General features: G+C 43.3%; 1 protein-coding gene across 2 annotated transcripts in view; it reads right to left on the reverse strand.

The window, feature by feature from the left end:
• Positions 1–6760: 6760 nt before the first annotated feature.
• COL5A1 (collagen type V alpha 1 chain) overlaps positions 6761–20050 on the reverse strand; it is a 245575-nt gene continuing 232285 nt past the window's right edge. For both annotated transcript variants that reach the window (XM_050926980.1, XM_050926979.1), the window contains exons 65-66: positions 15344–15577; positions 6761–9744 (exon numbers count right to left, since the gene is read on the reverse strand). In XM_050926980.1, coding sequence (XP_050782937.1) covers positions 9598–9744; positions 15344–15577 — 381 coding nt within the window. In that variant the 3' untranslated portion in view covers positions 6761–9597. The remainder of the gene's footprint in view (positions 9745–15343; positions 15578–20050) is intronic.

Here is a 20050-nt window from a genome sequence, read left to right on the forward strand (position 1 = left end):
GAAAGATAAAAACAAACACCCTGCCTGTTGTCACTAGCCTCCCTGTGCTTGATTTAGCACTCACATCACTGGCTTCAGTGGAACACTCCTGATTTACATCAGCCTCAGTGAGAGAAGAGTTTGGCCCAGCCTGTTTCTAAAAAGCAGCGGCAAGGGAGAGTCTTCATTGTGCCTTGTTTAGATCTGTTCCCTGATTGGATTTCACACCCCTCCAGCCCCCCCATCACTGATCTTGTGCCTTTGGTATAGCAGAGCAGTGGCTGCATGGAGTGATAGAGAAGTTGTGATTGTTCCTTTGGAAATGGCTAATTTGCAACAGCAGCTGCATCAACCTTGCTGGCCTGGCTCTGTTTCAGTGCTGCTAATTGTGTTGCATGGGTGAGCAGGCTTAGATTTGGCTTGATTTGGTTTACCCCTCTGCTTCTTTCTTTTTTTTTTAAATTCCCTGCACACCCTCCACCTCTATTTCCTCTGTTAGAATTCAACAAGCCAACATTCCCTCTTCTGTTTCCCCTATGTCTGTTTTATTTATGTCCCTGACCTGCTCCCAGAAACACAGCTGCAGCTTCCCCCAGTGGCTGCAGCTCTCATTCAGGGCTGATGTCACCTGGTTTGATGGGTGGTTCAGGAGCCTCCACTGCTACAGCAGAGCTGTTTTAGAAATGGGTTTCTAAGTGGCTTCAGGTGGGAATCAGAGCAGACGGCTCAAGACAAAAATTACCTTTTGAGCCTTTGTGTTGCAAAGAAAACCTTGAAGCTATGATTGCTAAAGGCTCAGAAACCCACAGACAATTACAAAGAACCTGCCATTTAAAAAACAACTCCACCTTTTATTTTTAATTTTGAACCTTTGGGATTGCCAGGACTAAGGGATAATCCTCATGTCTGAGGCAAATTCCAAAAGAGCTCATTTCATCTTGTCTGTGGAAATTCTCCCATAGCTGCCACAAGACATACTAGGTTCCCCTCCCCTGCTACAGTAATTCCCCATCCGCATTCAAGGCAGAGTCAAGGGCCAAGCAGCTGAAGAGAAATTCCAGCAGAGACTTTCTGCTTAGCAAACTAAGGTCACCTTCCTTGAGTGTTTCTGCTTCATTTCCAGACAGCCCTTGTGCAATCAGAATACACAAAAGCCCATGACAGTCTCCAACCACCCCCCTTTCATAGAGCTTAAAAATCCTGACCCATTAGAAAGCCCAGAGTTATCTAGGAATAGACAATAATAGACCCAGAGAGACTCTTTGTTCCTAGCAGTTGTTGTCTTGCCTTCTAAATAGAAGCACCCAGCTTTCCCCTGCCTCTTTTAAAGGGCATTTGGAGTCTAATAAGGCTCAGCTGCGCCTAATTAATTCCCAGCTGGGCACATTTCCCTGCCTTGATTCTGAAAACCCCTGCTGGGATTTAACTCACCTCCCATTGGCTGGTCCAGTTAGGTCTCCCTAGGGGCACTGCTGGAGGGAAGAGGATAATAATAGCAATGGGATTCCCTCCACTGAACCCCAAAGGTCCTATATTCTATGTGATACCACCACCACTATCGTTGCTGCAGATAAGATGGAGGCAGTATCCCTCACCTCAGATGGTTCCCTTTTATTGGCTGTGGAAGCCATTGCATGAGGAGGAAGGTGAGCCTTGTGGTTGAAGCAGGGGTTGGGAAATCTGGGCTTTCACACAGTCTTGTGGTGTGACCTTGAGCTAGACACTTTGTTGTCCTGTGCTTCAGTTTCCCTTCCCTAGTTAGATGGGGAGTGCTATCTCTCACCAGGTGCTTGTAGACAGTTTAGCACAATGTGTGTCTGATTAGGGCCAGGCTCTCTAAGCTCTGGTGTAATGCACTAAGTTAGCAAGGGGGCAGAAGTGTTATGCCTCTTATTTTTCACAGCTACAGGGAACACTTTGCTGTCTCTATCATTTCCCGCTCCCCACCAGGGCAAATTCTGCCATTTACTTCCTTTCAAAATGAGTGAGTGCTTGCAAGCTTTTAGCAGCCACTCCCCATGCAGATCCTCCTGGAATACCCATGCATGATTCTACCTTTGTACTCCAAGTGCCAGTATAGAAATACAGCAACTAAGCTTCCCTTTAGGTCTCCATTTCATTCTCCCTGGTGAATGCCCAGCTAACGTTGTCCCTTTTAAAGCACCTCTTTGTGACTCTCAAACAAATGAGATGCTGGACAGGAGCAGGGGAAGTGACGTGTCCCTGTACTCATGGAAAACCTCTATGAGCCTTGCATCACGGCACCATGGAGTCAGGAGGAGGTTATGTGAGTTTGAAAGGAGAGCAAAGGGAGCTTTCTTCAGCTACTCTTCCTTCAGGCTGGTGCACTGGGTACACCTGACTGTATGTAACTGAGCATTGATCCCTTCACACTGAAAATTACAATGACCCAGCTAAAATTAGAGCCATGTCCTGCTTCTAGATTCAGCAGTCTGTGCACAAGCCAAACTGAGGAGGGACTGGGACTGCGTGAGAAGAATAATTCCTCAGCTCATACACTGAGGGCCAGTGAAGCTTCTCTGTGGCTCAAACTGTTTTGTTCCTTCTGGTGAGGGAGGAAGAGGAAATTGCCAACACTGATTATCCAAGCCCCTTTGGACACACAAGCTTGATTGCGGCAATACATTATTTCTTGTTACAGATCCTGCCACCACTTATCCTGAGTATTCCATTTAATAGGGCAACAACTTTACTCTGCTAAAGGTAACTATTTTTTTATAACGATAGCACCACATTCCGGAGGCCACGCAACAAGACAAGTAGTGAGATTTATTCCATCTCTTTTCCACACTTGTCACCTCCCTGACACACTCAAATCCTCTTTTGGATCTTAAACAGCAGAATCTTGGGAGGTTCTCCCCCCCCCCCCCAAACTTTAGATAAAAGGATCTGCCCACTGAGCCCCACTCCTAGACCTTGAGGTATTTACAGAAGTGTTCACTACAAGTAGCAAAGTTCTACTGCTTGTAAAGTAGGGATCAGTAAACCAATTTGGATAAAGAAAGGACCAGCCTGAAGTATCACCTAAAACCTGAGTTAAGCTTTTGCTTTAAGGCTGAAAATCAGTTAACCACATTTTTTTCAAACATTTTTTCCTAAGCTTGGTACCTCCACTCTTCCTCATTCCAGCCAGAGGTGGGCTGGCCCATAATCTCTTAAGAACACCTGCTTTCAGGAGGTCTGTGCCTGTCCCAAGAAGTTCACTTGCACATAAGGCTTGTGTACATCACCAGTTAGCATGTGGCAAGCTGGTGTATTGGGCTATGGTGCACTAGTCTGCCATGCACTAGCTGCCTGTGCTCCCAGCTGCTGTGCCCTAAAAGTTCCATAGTGTGTTTTGATCTGCTCTGCTTTGAAACGAGAGTAGACCAAAGCCCATTGCAGAACCTTAAGTTGATATAGGATGGTCCATGGCGAGTTAGCACATAGCAGGTTGGGGTGCTGTAGTTTTACACCTCCATTTGCCATGAACTTACTAACCGTGGACACCTGTCCCTAGAATAAGTATCAGAATATTTGAATATTTTAACCAAACTTTCCTTTTATCTGAGGTCCACCCAACACTGGTTATAGCTCAAGGGAATGCAAGTTGAGGGGACTGATAGGTGTGATGCAGGATTTAGCAGCGAGATGGTACATACAGACATACAGAAGCACCTTGGTTCAAAAAGGGGTACATCGCAACCAAGGGCAAGTTTCTAAGGAGATGGCATCTTTTCACTTGACCTGAGAGACAGCAACACTAGCCAAAGAGTCTTGCCAAGAAACATTTTTGAAATATAGCAATCTAAACCTTAGCAGCAGTAGCTGTTGTTACCATGACAGAGACTATGTATAGAATCATAGGACTGGAAGGGACCTTGAGAGGTCATCTAGTCCAGTCCCCTGCACTCAAGGCAGGACTAAGTATTATCTAAACCACCCCTGACAGGTGTTTGTCTAACCTGCTCTTAAAAGTCCCCAAGGATGGAGATTCCACCACCTCCCTAGGCAATTTATTCCAGTGCTTAACCACTCTGACAGTTAGGAATTTTTTCCTAATGTCCAACCTAAACCACCCTTGCTGCAATTTAAGCCCATTGCTTCTTGTCCTATCCTCAGAGGTTAAGAATAACAATTTTTCTCCCTCCTCCTTGTAGCAACCTTTTATGTACTTGACAACTGTTCTCACGTCCCCTCTCAGTCTTCTCTTCTCCAGACTAAACAAACCCAATTTTTTTCAATCTTCCCTCATAGCTCATGTTTTCTAGACCTTTACTCATTTTTACTGCTCTTCTCTGGACCTTCTCCAATTTGTCCACATCTTTCCTGAAATGTGGTGCCCAGAACTGGACACAATACTCCAGCTGAGGCCTTATCAGCGCAGAGTAGAGTGGAAGAATTACTTCTCGCATCTTGCTCACAACACTCCTGTTAATACATTCCAAAATGATGTTCACTTTTTTTGCAGCAGTGTTACACTGTTGACTCATATTTAGCTTGTGATCCACTATGACCCCAGATCCCTTTCCGCAGTGCTCCTTCCTAGGCAGTCATTTCCCATTTTGTATGTGTGCAACTGATTGTCCCTTCCTAAGTGGAGTACTTTGCATTTGTCCTTATTGAATTTCATCCTATTTACTTCACACCATTTTCTCCAGTTTGTCCAGATCATTTTTGATTTTTAATCCTGCCCTCCAAAGCACTTGCAACTCCTCCCAGCCTGGAATCGTCCACAGACTTTATAAGTATACTCTCTATGCCATTATCTAAATCATTGATGAAGATATAATCCATTAAGACTGTTTTTGTAAATAGAGTAATCTTTTTACACATCCTTGGAGCTAAACACAAAAGACAAAACAAAACCCAACCCAACCCTCCTGATGCTCAGAGGGAACGACTGAAGTCTGAGTAATTGTTTTGCGCTGTAGAGTATGGGGAAGCCTCCAATAAACTGGAGAAATCTTAGATTCAGAAAAGGAAGTGAATGGATGTCTTGATGAGAACATTAATTAAAAAGGGTCTAGAATGCCTCTTTAGAATCAAGGTTAATACTCGTTAGGTGCCATTATTGTTGTGACTTCTGGCTGTGGAACAAGTGATAACTTATTGAAAAGGCATTAGCAGAAGTAAAAAATGTGTTTGGCTGCCGAATGATCTAAGTCAGATTAGTACCTGTGTTAATGAATTCTAGTAGTGTCTGTAAATCCCAATCCAGATCAGGACCTCAGTGAGTCTAAGCAGTTTCTGTCTCAGATTATACCACAAAGGGTTGATGAAAGGGGGTATCACTATGCACATTTTTCAGATGGGGAACTGAAACACAGACCTCGAAAGAGCTGGGAATTCAACCTTGCTTTCCAGTAGCCAGTCATCAAAACCATCTTGCCTGTCTTATTTTTTAAGCTTATTTTAATGACTATGGGAGGGAGTGTTTAAGGGCCAGCTGAAGCAGTCTGGAGTCACTAAGGAAGCTTCAGCTGCAGTACATACATTTCACTGAGGAAGCCCAGCCCCTTTCCAGTGATATTTGAAGTCTCTCTGGTTACAAACAGGGGCTCGGTCTTGTAAACTGTTGTGCCCTTAACTCCCAGAGCTCAATGAGAATTGAGCAACGGCACCTCACAGGATCAAGGCTTCGCTGCACAGATGACTCTCCTGATGATAATCATGATCAGCACTGTGCAAACTTTTCTGGGCGAAGCTTTTAGAAGCACCTCAGTGATTTGGAAGCACAAACTCCATGGGGTACATCTATGTTGCAAAAATAAATACAATAAAATACAAATAAAAAGCTGCAGCACCAAGTCTGAGCCCAGGTCCACTGACTCAGGTTGGCTGGGTCACACTATGGGGCTAAAACTAGCAGGGTGGGTATTCCTGCTCAGGCTCTGAGACCCACCCTCCCCACCAGGTATCAGAGCCCAAGCTGGAACATCTAGTTTTAGCCCCATAGTGTGACCCCAGGAGCCCAAGCCAGTTGACCCACGCTCTGAGACTCACTGGGGGTGGTGGTGGGGGGGCGGCTTCCCTCTCCCAGTGTAGCTGTACCTATTGACATCCAGTGAGAATTGTGCTTCTAAGTTGCTGTGGCATTTAAAAAAATCTCACACTATATCTTTATGACAGTCCTGGGGAACCTCTGAGCCCTGGCTTTTATACTTAGCAGTTCTAGCGTTGGGAGGTTTTTATTTCAACCAATAGAAGTTAGAGTCAGTAAAGATCTACAGTACCAGATCTCTGAGCCCATCCTCCTGCAAGAGTTGGAGATAGACCTTGGATAATGGCTACGGGCCAATCTTATGGCCATGGGAGAGCCTGGTGGGATTTTCAAAACTGCCTAGGTTCCTATCTGCATTTTTAGGTGCCTAAACACCCCCCTTGTAAATCCGGCCCTGTATCAGATATTAAACAAATGCAGCACTTGAGGTCAGCCATGCCCTTCTTCATCCTCGGCAAAGCACCTAGTAAACTTCTGAGGTACTATAATCAATAGAATGATCACCAGTAGGCCATATCGTCACATGAGCAAAGTACCGTCTGAAATGCCTCGTGTTGCCTCCTCACACTGTTGGGACAATTTCAGTTGCTAGGCAAAAAAGGATTCGACGTCTGGAATTCCAGAAATGATCTCTCAGATGAGCTTGTTTTTATTTTACAGCATATATTATTGTGAGCACTCTTCCACGCCTCTGCCGAACTCTTCAGGCTTCACTGAGCAGAAGGGTGAGTGGGGAAATCATGCTGTACTTCAAGAAGACATTCACATCACTTTGGGTTAGGTGGAAACAGTAAACTTGATTTATTGAAAAAATCTATTACATTTATTCCTTTATTACACAGGTTTAAAATATTTAAAAATACCTCTTATGGGCATTACACTGAAATTTTATGACATGTTTATTGGACTTTGAAGAAATGTACAATGTGTCATTTGACAGTATATTTTTAAAAAAGGGCCTTATGCACTAAACGTTTTTTTTCCATAGGTTTTATTTTTCTTATCAACATTTGTTCAAGTCATATATATTATTAAAGGGTGGGGGAAATAAAATTACACAAAAAGAAGGTCTGCAAATACAAGAAGTAATTTTATTGCAATATACCATAGCTAAGTGGTCAGGGGAAAAGTGGAAGAGTTTGGAACTTCAGTACAATTACAACACTTTGTAGTATTCAACAGAGGAATTTAAGAAAAAGCAAAGAAATGAAATAAAAAAAAGCTCCCTTGAGGAGAATTCATAACAGAATCACATGACCTAGACATCATCACACGTGTGTGTAACTCTATATGGCTTTTTTTATTGCAGAGATGAATGTGCAACAGTTTTGAGATTCCCACTTGTTCAATTGGAATCTGAATTCTGATCTGTAATACATATGTGATTGCACTGCCTTGCTGTTTTTCTATGTGATTTCCTTGGATAGCACCTTTTATTCCTAACTGGAAAAAAACAAGGATATGTTTACACCGGCTCTCACGGAATGAAAAGCACCGCAACCTGTTGCAATGTCACAGCTTCTTGTTTATTCCCCTAGCACTGCGGATGACTCACTTCCCTTTGATCAAATCTTGCTTTCCTTTGCTTAGGAGGGGAAAGGACATCATATATAGGCTTCTATTCACAGTAAATGTGATGTCATTTCCTTTACCATGATACACTCCCTTGGTTGAAGCACACTGCAATACCCCAGGCCAAATAATAACCTGCAATATATATTTTCCAGCAGTGACCCAAACAAGAAAACAGTTGGGGAAAACCAATCTATCTGCAGGTTGCAATCTGAATTGCCCAATGCTACGTGAAAAGCCTTCCTGCCAGCCATGTGGGAAGACAAAGGAAATTTGCACATTCTCCTCTCTCTCTTTTGCTCTCTGAGCTGTTTTGTAGGCAATTACAGCTGAGGCAGCAAACAAGACAGACAACTGGGCAGTTTCATATTCACTTCAGTACATTGAACAAATACATAAATTAGCACCACAAAAATTCAGCGACTGAGTACAATCTGGCATAATTACCACCATATAGTGTATGGATACTCTTTAAAAAAAACAACAAACCAAGTAAGCACATTTAATACTTTCTACATGGGCCATATAAGCTACCATAATACACTTAAAGAAAAGAAGCAGCTCTGCTACATAACGAATATGAGGGTAGCATGCATTTATATTAAAGACTGTAGCAAACGTTTGCAGTCTGTGTTGAAAGTGGCTAAAGCAAAGAATGCTGGGAGATTGGTCAATGGCAGGGGATCACCAGTGTTGTATTAGTTAGTAAAATAGATAGCACCACAAAGAGAAATGTAAAAATAAAAAGCACCTTTTTTTTTAAAATTTTATTTTTAAGGGGGGAGAGGGAAAGCGGATTTCCCTGCCATGTGCAATCTGCCATTTGGAATGGAATTAAAACAAGAAAGGGGAAAAAAAATCAAGGCGAGTGTACAAAAAGGCAAAGAACCAGACAGGGCTCTGATTTTCCAAATCAGGGTTTTACAAATCGGGCTGTTAGAAAGTGGCACAAAATACATATTTAATTTTGCATCAAAAAACTTTCCATCCAAGTTGTGTGATTTTTTTCTTGAAATTCATTTGTGTGTGTGGGTGTTGACTGATGGCTGCTACTTTGGGCCCTGATCCTGCTAACACTTATGAACATGCTTAGCTTTAAGCTGAGTAGTTCTGTTGGTTACTGACATGCTTAAGAATGTGCTGTAAGTGTTGGCAAGATCCTTGACTTGGACACAAACAATGGAAATAAATTTAACTGCCTCCCTTTCTAGGTTTATTGTTTGTGTGGGGTGCTGGGGAGAAAGGTTGTTCTTTTACTGCAGACAGGGTCACAGGCATGTTTTGAAGCCAGCAACATATAACATTTAAAATAATATACAATATTTACTTACAAACATACAAAAATATAAGCACCTTTAATACATGGTAAGGAGATGCACAGAGTGACTTTACACTATCAAATTCACTGATCTGGGTTGTTAATTTTTGTGAAAATAATTAAACGGAGAAACTAAACATTCTGCAAATGACCATTTAAGTTTAACTTATGGGCTTGATCCAAAGCCCACTGAAATCAACAAAAAGACTCTTCTTGACTTCAATGGGGACTGGATCAGGCCCAGAATTCGCACATGATTTCAAGGTCAAGTTGAATACATAGTTTCAAGTTTTTTTTCTTTAAAAAAAATCCACAAGCACTTGCTGTAGTTTCATGGCAAGAAAGTCTTTGATCTGTTCTAATTTCTGTACATTGGAGTGGAAGAAGTTGAGTCCATCGGTGGCTGTGAAAAGGAGCATGCAGAAAAATGTACTGTAGCCCTTGACATGTTTGGAAGGTTGTTTTGCCACATGTGGTCTGTTTAGGTCATGTGATTCTGAGCCTGTCGTGGGAATGGTTCTCTCTCCCTTTGATTTGGATTTGGTAGGTGTGGGTGCAGTGGCACAGTTGAACTCAGGCAAAACAAGAAACAAAACCAAAAAAAAAAACCAAAAAACTTAACCCATCAATGTCCAGTTTCAGAACGTGCATGTGACATTTTTTTAAAAAAAGGCGCAATGAGGTTACGAGGTTGCTCATTTGGAGACTAGTTTTCAGGTGGCTCTTAGCCCATGAAGCAAGCTGGTCCCACCTCGAATCCAAATTTCTGTGACGGTTCTCCGAAGTCATTGAACATGATGTCAACGATAGGGACTTGCTCTACTTTGGGTGTGTTGATCTCCAGGATAGTCTTTTGATAGCCTTTCTTTGTCTAATAAGAGAGAAGGGGAGATTAAAAAAAGAACTCAGCTAATAGGATCATTAATACTGAAGTGAACCCAAGCGTATGAATGAGCCTCATGGTAATCATAAGCTATTCTGAGTGGCTTACCAGGCAAATGGAGATGATTGTACCAAAGTCAGCCCAGATCTAAACAGGCAGAATTTTTCACTGAGTAAATGCAGCTGTACCTGCTTGTAGCAGGAATGAACTGGGCCCAGTGTCTGAATGGAATACAGTAATACAATTGCTCTGCTGCAGGCATTTGTGCCTCCAGTGGAAACAAATATCATGTCAGGAAATATCTAAGTGTGCGTTTGTACCAATCTACTGACAAATACAATATTTTAACTATTGTGCCAGATGATGACATGTCAGGGCTAATTGTGCATATTATTGTCATATATATTATACAACGAACATGCCATGAAATAATGTAAAAATAAAAATATAAACCAAAAAAGCCATAAAACTCAAATTGTAATTCTGAACTCTGAAATTTCAAAATGAATTTTTTTTTGAAACGCATTTTTTCCCCCAGAATTTTTGGTTTATGGGAAATTTCAAAACTATTTGGAATTTGTTTCACAATGGAATGAAAATATATTTCAAAGTGACAAAATTTCACACAAACTGAGATTTCTAAGTTTTGACTAGCTCTAGTTAGGATCTCTCTACTGCAGGCCAGAAGGAGCCGTGAAGGTTGCTTCATCCAGCACTGGAAAAGTGTAGAGGTTAAAATAGGAAGTGAGAAGGAATGGTTAGCATAGGGGCAACTTGGAATCTGGATGATACATAAAGCGGGGGAAGGTGAAAAACAAAGTAGTGAACATTGAGTCAGAGGCCAAGATTTTCAGAAGTGACTATTGATTCTGTGCCTCAATTTTTGGGAGTTCCCACTAAGGAAATCTTAAAGGGACCTGATTTTCAGAAAGTGTTGAGCACCCTTGTTGGTCAACCCAAAATGGAGGCACCCAGTTTCAAAAATCTTGGCCAGACTGTATGGATTCTTCGCAGTTGTGCTGTGGATTATTTTTACAGACGTTAAACCAAGCACATTAGAAAAGGAAAAAGTGTCAGGCTATTCATCAGCTACAAGACTTATTAATATAATGACCCCTACCCTGAACATACATATCCACTGTCCATGACCCACACAATTGTATGGGATGATTCATTACCATTCAACAAAAATGGGGAGAGGTTCTTGTAACCAGACAGGCCTCTGGAGAAGCATAAGCAGCCTCTAAATACATGCAGAGATGTTAACCCAGTCTTCAGCACGTACCAGGGCTGGGACAGGAGTCTAGTAAAATGGTTGTGGCTGCAGTATTGTTGTTTTACCTCCCTGAGGAGGCTCATGGTTGTTGAGCAAATGTGTGCAATTTAATTTAAATGTATTAGTTTGACTATTATCCAGGCGCTACACAAAAGACCACATTTAAAGTTTGATGGAATTTGCAAGGTGATGTTGTCTTTTTATCATGCCTGCTGGCCATACAGTTATTTCCAAAATATAAATAATTATTAGAGGAACAGAAGTGCACCCACGGGCATACAAAACTGCACTAACAAGTGAATTTATGGAGGGGCTTTTTTTTGCTCTACCATACCCTCTGATTTGTGTGTCTCGGAAGGACAGGCTATATCACAGCAACCGAAAAAGGGCTATAAGACCAGTGAAAACACATTCAAGTAATGGCTCAAACATTAGCAGTGGAATTCCTTTGGGGGTCGCTGGAACAGAATGAATCATGGCAGAAGTGTGCATTTGATCAACTTCCACAGGAACTCTGCAGCAATGCTACATTAGTTAGATGGCCATTATCATTCTAATGCTATGACACAATCCCTGATGGCCTAACTCTGGCAAAAACTGTATTTAAGAACTTGGGAGCTTTGCCTTAGTAAACCGGTGGCCTGTTTCTGCAAGGAACTGAGTGCTCTCAACTCCCTTTGATATCAATGTGCGTTGAGGGTGCCCAGCGCTGTGCAGGATGAAATTCACTCTGTGCAGAAGATGACCACAAGTTCATGCACCATTTAAAGCCTCACAGATGTGTAGACTGTGGCTCCCTGCACTCGTAGATACCCAGGGACTGGTTGGCTCTGACATGAGTAGCTGAATAGCAGCCACAGCCCTTGGGTTCCGACTGATGGATTTGGAAATGGCGGACGTTGCAGACGAGGAGCGACATTCCCAAGCCCGGGTCATGAAAACTAAGCAAATTCGCCCAATCCAGACCAACAGGCTATGTCTACATGGCAGGCACGACATGTGCAGCTCCATGCCACAGTGAAAGGATCTAGCAGGGGGAAGGCAATGGGGAAAAGCTCTGAGAGCTCCCTGCTGCCGGACACTTCCACGCCAGCGGGTGAGGGAAGGCTCTGGCAGAAAGGAGGCAGCAGGACACCACACTACTGAAAATAGCGGTATGGATCCGATGTAGGAGGTGTTGTTTGGGCACGTAGAGAGCTGTGTAGGGTCTGCACTCTGGGAGGCAGAGGTCAGGCGTGTAGGCCACGCTCCTCTATTTACCTAAGCTCTGTCTCCCGGTCTAAGCTCCTAGTTATATCTGTGCTAGTTGGGCATGCAGTGGCTGTACCCTTCATGCCTCCGTAAGTGTAGAGGTACATTTAGAATGGGGCGGGGTAAGGTGACCAGATGTCCTGTTTTATAGGGACAGTCCCGATTCTGGGGCTTTTTCTTATATAGGCACCTATGACCCCCCCCACCCCCTGTCCTGATTTTTACACTTGCTATCTGGTCACCCTAGGCAGGGGCCATGTCCGCCCGACCTGCCTGGAGCCTAGCACATCTCTGGGCATGGTAAAAGTAATAAATAACATATTATAATAATCTTTGCTGTAGGTGCAGCCTGCGAAACTGAAAAGAAATAATGGGGCCAGGTGCCTGGTTGAAGTAAACTGGCATAGTCTCATTGAAGTCGGTGGAGCCTGGAGGTTTACACCGGCTCAGGATCTGGCCCATTCTGTTTTGAATAGTTTCCCTTTTTTGCACTATTTTCAAGTATGGTAGCACAGCACATTTTAATCGGACCTTTGAAGACCCATTTCCTGAGGGGCAGTGTGGTCTAATGGATAGGCCACAGGACTGGGACTTAGAAGACTCAGGTTCTATTCCTGACTCTGCAACTGTCTTGCTTTATGACCTTGGGCAAGTCACTTTACCTCTCTGTGCCCATTTCCCTTTCCACAATGTCTATTTAGACTGTAAACTCTGTGGGCCAGCGAGTGTCTCTTACTGTCTGTGTAGCGGCTAGCACAATAAATCCCCAATCTCATTCAGAGTCTCTAGATGCTGCTGCAGTGGTAACGATAGCCACCAGGCACAATCCCTTGTGCTCCTGCTTTTATTCGGCCTCATAGTCTTCTGTTTGTGACATCCAAACCGATTGCTCTAATAACAGGTTATGTTACAGTTTCTGGTAACAAACAACAACAGAGGCAAATAAACTCTTAAGAGGGCTGTTTTCCTGCAAATATCCATAGCTACAGAAAAAATGAGGGAAGAAAAATGTAGAAAATGTTGGACACCTGAGCAAAATAATTTCTAACTGCAATGTTTTTTATCAAGCATATCGGCTTTTAAATCTGGGATGTGTGATCTTCCAGCTTCCCTGAGATTTAGTATGGAAAGATGAGATGGAGGTTGACTTTTCTAAGGGCGCATCATATTGTCAAGAGATACAAAGTACTTGAGAATAGATGTCCCCACATGGCTTCTGAGTGTTTTCAGCTATGGGATGAGCACTCTTCATCTCTCTGCAGCAGCATTAAGAGAATTAGTGACTCTAATTGAATTTTCCCTCAGTGCTTCTATAGCAAAAACACTCCGGCTTTCGAACAGATTTCGACTTAATCTCTTAAATTCTATTAAGGGTTCGCTCCCTGAGACGTCTCAATATTTTGCTTTTTTCTTTTACTCCTGTGGATTTTGATCATACCAGTTGCAGAAGAAGGAGAAGTTTTGCATATTTCCAGGTTTTAAGAAACTGGGTCCTAGCATGAACTGAACTGGCAAACATGACACCAATTTTTCAGACAGGTAGCTACAATTTTCAGAGAGGTTCAGTGCCCAAAACTAGGTTCCAGATTTTCAGAAAAGCTCACTGTCCAGTTAGTTAAAAACATATAGGATGGTTAGCACCTTTGAAAATCTGGCCCTTACTTAGCTGCCAAAGGTAGAGCTGAGCATTTTTAAAAATTTGGCCTGAATTATGGGTAGTGAAACTTAAAAATCTGGCCTTGAATCTTGAAAATCAGACCCTTAGAATCTAAGATGAGCCTGCAAAATATGACCAAGCACAAATCCCACAACCACCTGTACAAATGGCAAAATGGCATACCTACATCTGGGTGAACCACAACTCAATTTACTGGCACCAACACCTGCTTACATACAAACGCAGGCAAGGTGCGTACTATTTTTGTGGGCAAAATGTAGGCACCTGTATTTACAATTCTTGTCTCGGGGGGAAGTTTTGCCTCTATAATCTCTCTTTAAGGTACTTTAATGGTCCCTACTGAAATAGTTTTGGAACACCTCACAGTCTTCTATTTACCTACAGGTAGGGCCGTGGTATTATCCTCATTTTACAGATGGGATACTGACATCCAGAGAAACTGGCTGCTGGTCACACGGGGAGCCCATGACAGAGCAGGAAACTGAACCTAAGTCTTATAGGTCCCAGGCTTGTGCCCCAACCACTAGAACCATCCTTCCTACGGGATCAGGCCTTGTGTAGGATTGCCCTATAACAGGGAAAAGGCTGCAAGCATTGAGCAAACTGAACCCTCACTTCCTAGCTCCTTTGTCAATTTCAAGAATGAAGTCATGCAGGAGAGATGCATGATAACAGTCCTTTTAAATCTGGAGGCTGATCAAATATTACCAGACTTGCATGCTTCAGATGTCAAAATCCATCGCAACACCATGCCCCACTCTGGGAAGTTGGGTCTGGGAGCAGGCAGTGGAAAAACCAAACACCTGCCTTGAATGCTTTGCCTTTCAGGATAGGTTGACAGAGCTCACTCCTCTGTGGAATCATTCCATTGTGTAACTATAAAATAAACTGCTTCCAAAATACTGAATTAAAGAAGACTTGAAAGACACCTGTTTGGTAGGTATGTAATTATTGTCCCCTTTACAGATGGGTAAATGGAGCCATTGAGAGGTTAAGGTGAAAATGTTCAGAAGTGGCCACTCGTTTTAAGCACTTTGCTTTTAGGTGCTCAACAAGAAACACTGAGAACTCACCATAGGTGCTGAGAACTCCCTATCCTAACTGAAGAGAGTGAAAAACTAACTTCTCAGCACCTCTAAAACATCAGGCCCCAAGACTTCCAAGTTGGGAACCCAAAAACGGAAGCACCCAAAATCAAGGGACACTTGAAAATTTTTGAAGTGACTTTCCCCAAAATCCTACACTAAGTAAGTGCAGAGCAAGGGAAGAAAGAGCCCTGAGTCTTGACTGACACCCCCCAGCTCTAGTTACTAAGCCAGACTGACTCTGCTTTGGGTGTAGAAGCCCCTCCTGTGCCTGACTCTGTCAGCGTGTGTACTTACTGCACAACCGTCTAGGACAGCCCTTATGTAAGGGTTGTTGTCGTAGGACATCTCCTCATCGTTGGAGCCCAGGAAGCGGACGGCTTTGTCGTAGCTGCCCGTAGTGGCATCCTGCCACGCTACAGACTGGTAGCAATTATAGGTGATGTTCTGGTTTGCAGAGGCGCTCAAGAGCCTCAGGAAAGTCATTTGCACGACTCCGATGGGATTGCCGTCCGAATCCACGTAGGAAAGCTGAGAGAAATGGAAAACAAAGAAGGGGAAATACTAGGCAGTGACGTGAAACACACATCTGGGAGGCTCAAGTAGTCGATGCAAAACTATGGACTCGAAAATGCTCCGTGGGAGAGTTAATCTCTTCATGGAAAATGGATACCTGTTGTTAGCATGCCACCATCTCTGTCATCTCTACCCACTCTTATCAGCATCTTGTCAACGGACATTTGCACTGTACTGCAGCTCCCAGCACGGGCAGATGTGTTACAGTCTCTTTGCCTGGGTGGTTAGGACTTCATTTCTCTCTCTGTCTCTCACACACACACACACACACACACACACACACACACACACCCCATTACTGACCAATTAAAAGGTTAAATTATAGGCTCCTGCTATGTTATGACTTTCTATTACAGGACCGTCTCCATGGTTTTGCTGCCATTGCTTGGATGCCAGCCATCCCTGCTGCTCTGAAGGGAACCTTCTTTCTCCAGCTGCTTCTGGGCCATTTGTGAATAAAAAATCTAAGGGAAAAGTAGGGCTTACAGTCAAGGGGAGGTAAGTCTCCGGGACTTCTGTCCTGTTAGAAAAACCTGGAAAGAATGTGGGGGAGCCTCAGTGCTGAGTAAGCTCTGGTCCCACGGAAGTCATGGGTCATATTATCCTTGACTTCAAGGAGAGCAGAGTTAGGCCAGCACTGAGGGCTTCAGAAAACCCTATCCTCCATCTTCTGAAAGAGTTTGCCAAAGGTAACATTGTCAATGGAGCATCTTTAGCTTTGTCGGTAGTTTGGCACGTGAGATCTTCTGATCCTGGAGGACATCTTTTGATGTATGGGTTGAGGTATTTTGCCATTCATTTCTACCAGGAGTTTGGTGTTCCCCCATCAAATACCTTTGAAACTGGTTTGCAACGTGTCACAGAGACATAATATTCCTGGCGAAAGGAGCCACAGTCCTGTTCATGGCTAGGTATGTGTTCTCTTCCTCTGCATGTGCTGGTTTACGGTATGCATGCAGAGGTTCTGCAGGGGGATCCTTCCAAAGACTCTGACAAAACAGCGTTCAAGGCCCTGTGGTCTGCTAAATTTGAGGGTAGAAAGATTTTAAAATATTCAGCTTTAACCTCTTGTTTACCCTAATGCTGGAACTTCTTCCACCAAGCTCCCAGAGGATGGCACTGAAACACCAGCAACTGCCAAGTTGAATGCACCCAGAAACCTGGTTATTTGCTATTACTCTCAGCAGCATTTGTGCAAGAAAAGCATCAGAATCTGAAAGAGGCACAATTGGTAGCACTGATGAGGAACAAGAGCAAGGAATGGGAGTGGGCAAAAAGAGGGAGAAGGGAGAAACAGAGGTTATTTGGGGAGGAGGGAGAGAGAGAGAGGGAGATATAAAGTGACACTAGCAAGATGCAGAAGGCCTAGAGAAGAGATAGGCAAAGTCACTGAACTATGGTGGGGGAAAACACCCACGCAAAGAGCCTAACGGTTTGCAATTTTTAAAAGCTTTTACTGCACACCATGAAATCTATGGCAATGCATTTACTCTTTCCCATCCCATGTAAAGGTATGAAAATCACCTTCTCTCCCCTTATGGTGTTTTATATATCTTTTGCAATACACAGCTATGTGAAATCCTCTACTGCTTCTTACAACTCAGACCCTTTGATGAATCTGAAAGCAATACTGTTCTGGAAGGCTTTTCATCTGCAGCTGGGATCTCATTCTGTAGGCTATCAAAGGCCAGGTAAGCGAATGCATAATATACCCATTCCAATGTGGTTTTAAACTAATTACACAGAGACAGCATCTGCTGTCATGGCCAAGCCAAGAGAGCTGACACTTATAAATCGGATCTATAGACAGTTGATTCCTTTTGAAATAATCTGGAGAAAAATTCAGACATGCAAACGGTGCAGTGTTCCTTGTGGTGTCATCAAACTTCAAGGTATGGTACACACTGCAAACAGTAGGAGAGATTCACAGCCAGACAATAAAATCAGCAGCAATGGGTAATAATAATAATACATAATAATAACAATAATAATATATACACGTATTTATACCAACCGGTTCTCGTGTCAGGATCCCACTGCGCATCTCCTCCTGAGTGTTAAACATGACTGAACAGGAGAAAGCCATGCATGCCAAACGAGAAAATATGAGTGAGCCACCAGGATATAGAAGGAAATGAACACACGTGCTAACTGCCCAGCACCTGTTCAGGGGCCCACAGAGCTACTGATAAGCATTGCCCAATTCCACCAGGTCTCTGGTTTTTTAGCTGTTTGACCTTGGCATCCAATATCCCTTTGAAGTGGGCAGAGATGTGGTTCTTTAGATGCTGGGTTAGGATCCAATCCCGAAGCCCTTCAACTGGAGCCAATGTGGTAAGTTATGTGCAAGAGAATTGCTCGTGGGAGTGTGGTTTTGAAGAATCAGTCTCTTCCTTATTTATGCATTACAATAACAATTCGTGATGGATGCCATATGGCAATAAATGATTATAGGCTTGGATAGGTATAAAGCATAATTAGCTCTAATGGGAGTCACACACACATGCAAGGGCTGGAGTGCACACTCCAGAAGAAAAGATCTGTAACTCTTTTACTTTTTAAACTATATCCATCACTGAGAAGTGGTGGGAATTAATGCGGTCATCTGTCTGCATTTCACTGATATTAACCAGTGGGTAAGAGATAACGGGATGGAAACATCACACCAGATGATTTTTCTGTTTATTATGTTAATGTCCTTTCAGATCTGTGGGGTTCTACAAACTGTCCCAAAAGAAAGGCCAACATTTTTAAAAGTCGGCTCTTCAATTCCTGTTCAGCGACCTAAATAAGTGGCCTGAGATTTCAGCCATTCTGAGAACCCATAGCTTCCATTCACAGCCCCTGGAGAGTCTTTCCATTGCTTTCAACAACCTTTGGCTAAGCCCCCAGTCCCCAGTGTGTCTGGGATGTGCAGAAAGGCACTCAATCCATAGGGCTCTAGCTATGCACTTTAACAAAAGCAGGACTGGACCTTTAAAGAGACCCATCAAACTCATTTACATTTTTGACCTAAGTCAGGATTTCAATTTCCAGTCAAAGTGCACTAACTCCCTCCACTTACCAGTACCAGCATTCTGTTCCATCCATTTTACTGACATTGGCTGTGTTCTTAAAACCAGAGCATTGTTTTTATGAGTCACGTGTTTAACACTGGGGTATACCATTGACAAATATCTTCTAGGTGCTGGGGGCTCTTTTCAAAAGAAAATGTAGCATAGGTACATAGCAAGAAAACGGCAACAGAGAGAGATGAAACAAAGGGCTCCAAATAGCTTTGAAGTTCCTAGCAAAAAGAAACAAACCCCCAAACCGAAATTTTACACTGGCTATTCAGCCCTTAAAGTGAGTGGCTAATGTTCAATAGACTAAAAAAAAAAATCAGTAGAACAGATACAGATATTAATTAGTGAAGTATTTTTGAAGTTAAGTCATGAGAATTTGCCCCTCCCCCTCAAGATGTTTAAGAGGCTGAAGTGCTGATTTTAAGCCCCTCTGCGATACATTCAAAATACAAGCCCGCTGTTTGGAGCGTGCGCTGCAGGAACAGTTATGGAAGCCGTTGCTCTCTCATGGACAGAATCAGAGTGTTCAGCACTTAGTGACAAAGAATGTGGCTTGAGAAAAGAAGGCAGTCTCTTTGTTTGTTGGTTGGTTTTTAAGGTGGAAGTTTGATGTGTACTGCAGCAAAACTCTGCAGAGGAAGTTCCAGGAGGCCCACACAGCCTGAGCAGGCTGGCTCTGTGTGTGAGGAAGGAAGGAGATGCTGGGTATATACAGTGGATCAGTTCCTCCCCTAGTGCAAAGCGGTGCAGCTCTAATTCAGGGATTCTCAAACTGGGGGTTGGGACCCCTCAGGGAGTTGTGAGGTTATTACATGGGGGGGGGGGGTCGCGAACTGTCAGCCTCCACTCCAAACCCCACGTCACCTCCAACATTTATAATAGCATTAAATATTTTTAATTTATAATGGGGGGGGGTGTCACACTCAGAGTCTTGCTGTGTGAAAGGGGTCACCAGGAAAAAAGTTTGAGAACCACCGCTCTAATTACTCTGGTGATGCTGAGGATCTGGCCCTGTGTGTATTTTTTTCTTCCCAAATCCCACTGATTTCCACAGAGCTCATTACTTGCTTGTTCAGACCTGAGATTCATTCAGGAGCTTTCTGTTCTTTGAAGGGCCCTGTTCATGCTAATCATTCCACAATGAGACCTACAAACATAGTTTATGGACCCTCGGATACTGTTCCATATTTCCATAAAATGCAGTCACTCTACAGTAGATTTCATCTTTCCAAGACATGCAGCTACATCTCAGCTCCCAACACCCCTAGGGCAAATATTGTAGATCAGTGGTTCTCAACCACAGGACCCCTGGGGGCTGCAAGGAAATTTCAAGCGGTCTGCCAGAGAGCAGAGTCAGCGGTGG

Source organism: Gopherus flavomarginatus, chromosome 17 (assembly GCF_025201925.1).
Source record: "Gopherus flavomarginatus isolate rGopFla2 chromosome 17, rGopFla2.mat.asm, whole genome shotgun sequence".
In the NCBI taxonomy this organism is placed as follows: Eukaryota; Metazoa; Chordata; order Testudines; family Testudinidae; genus Gopherus; species Gopherus flavomarginatus.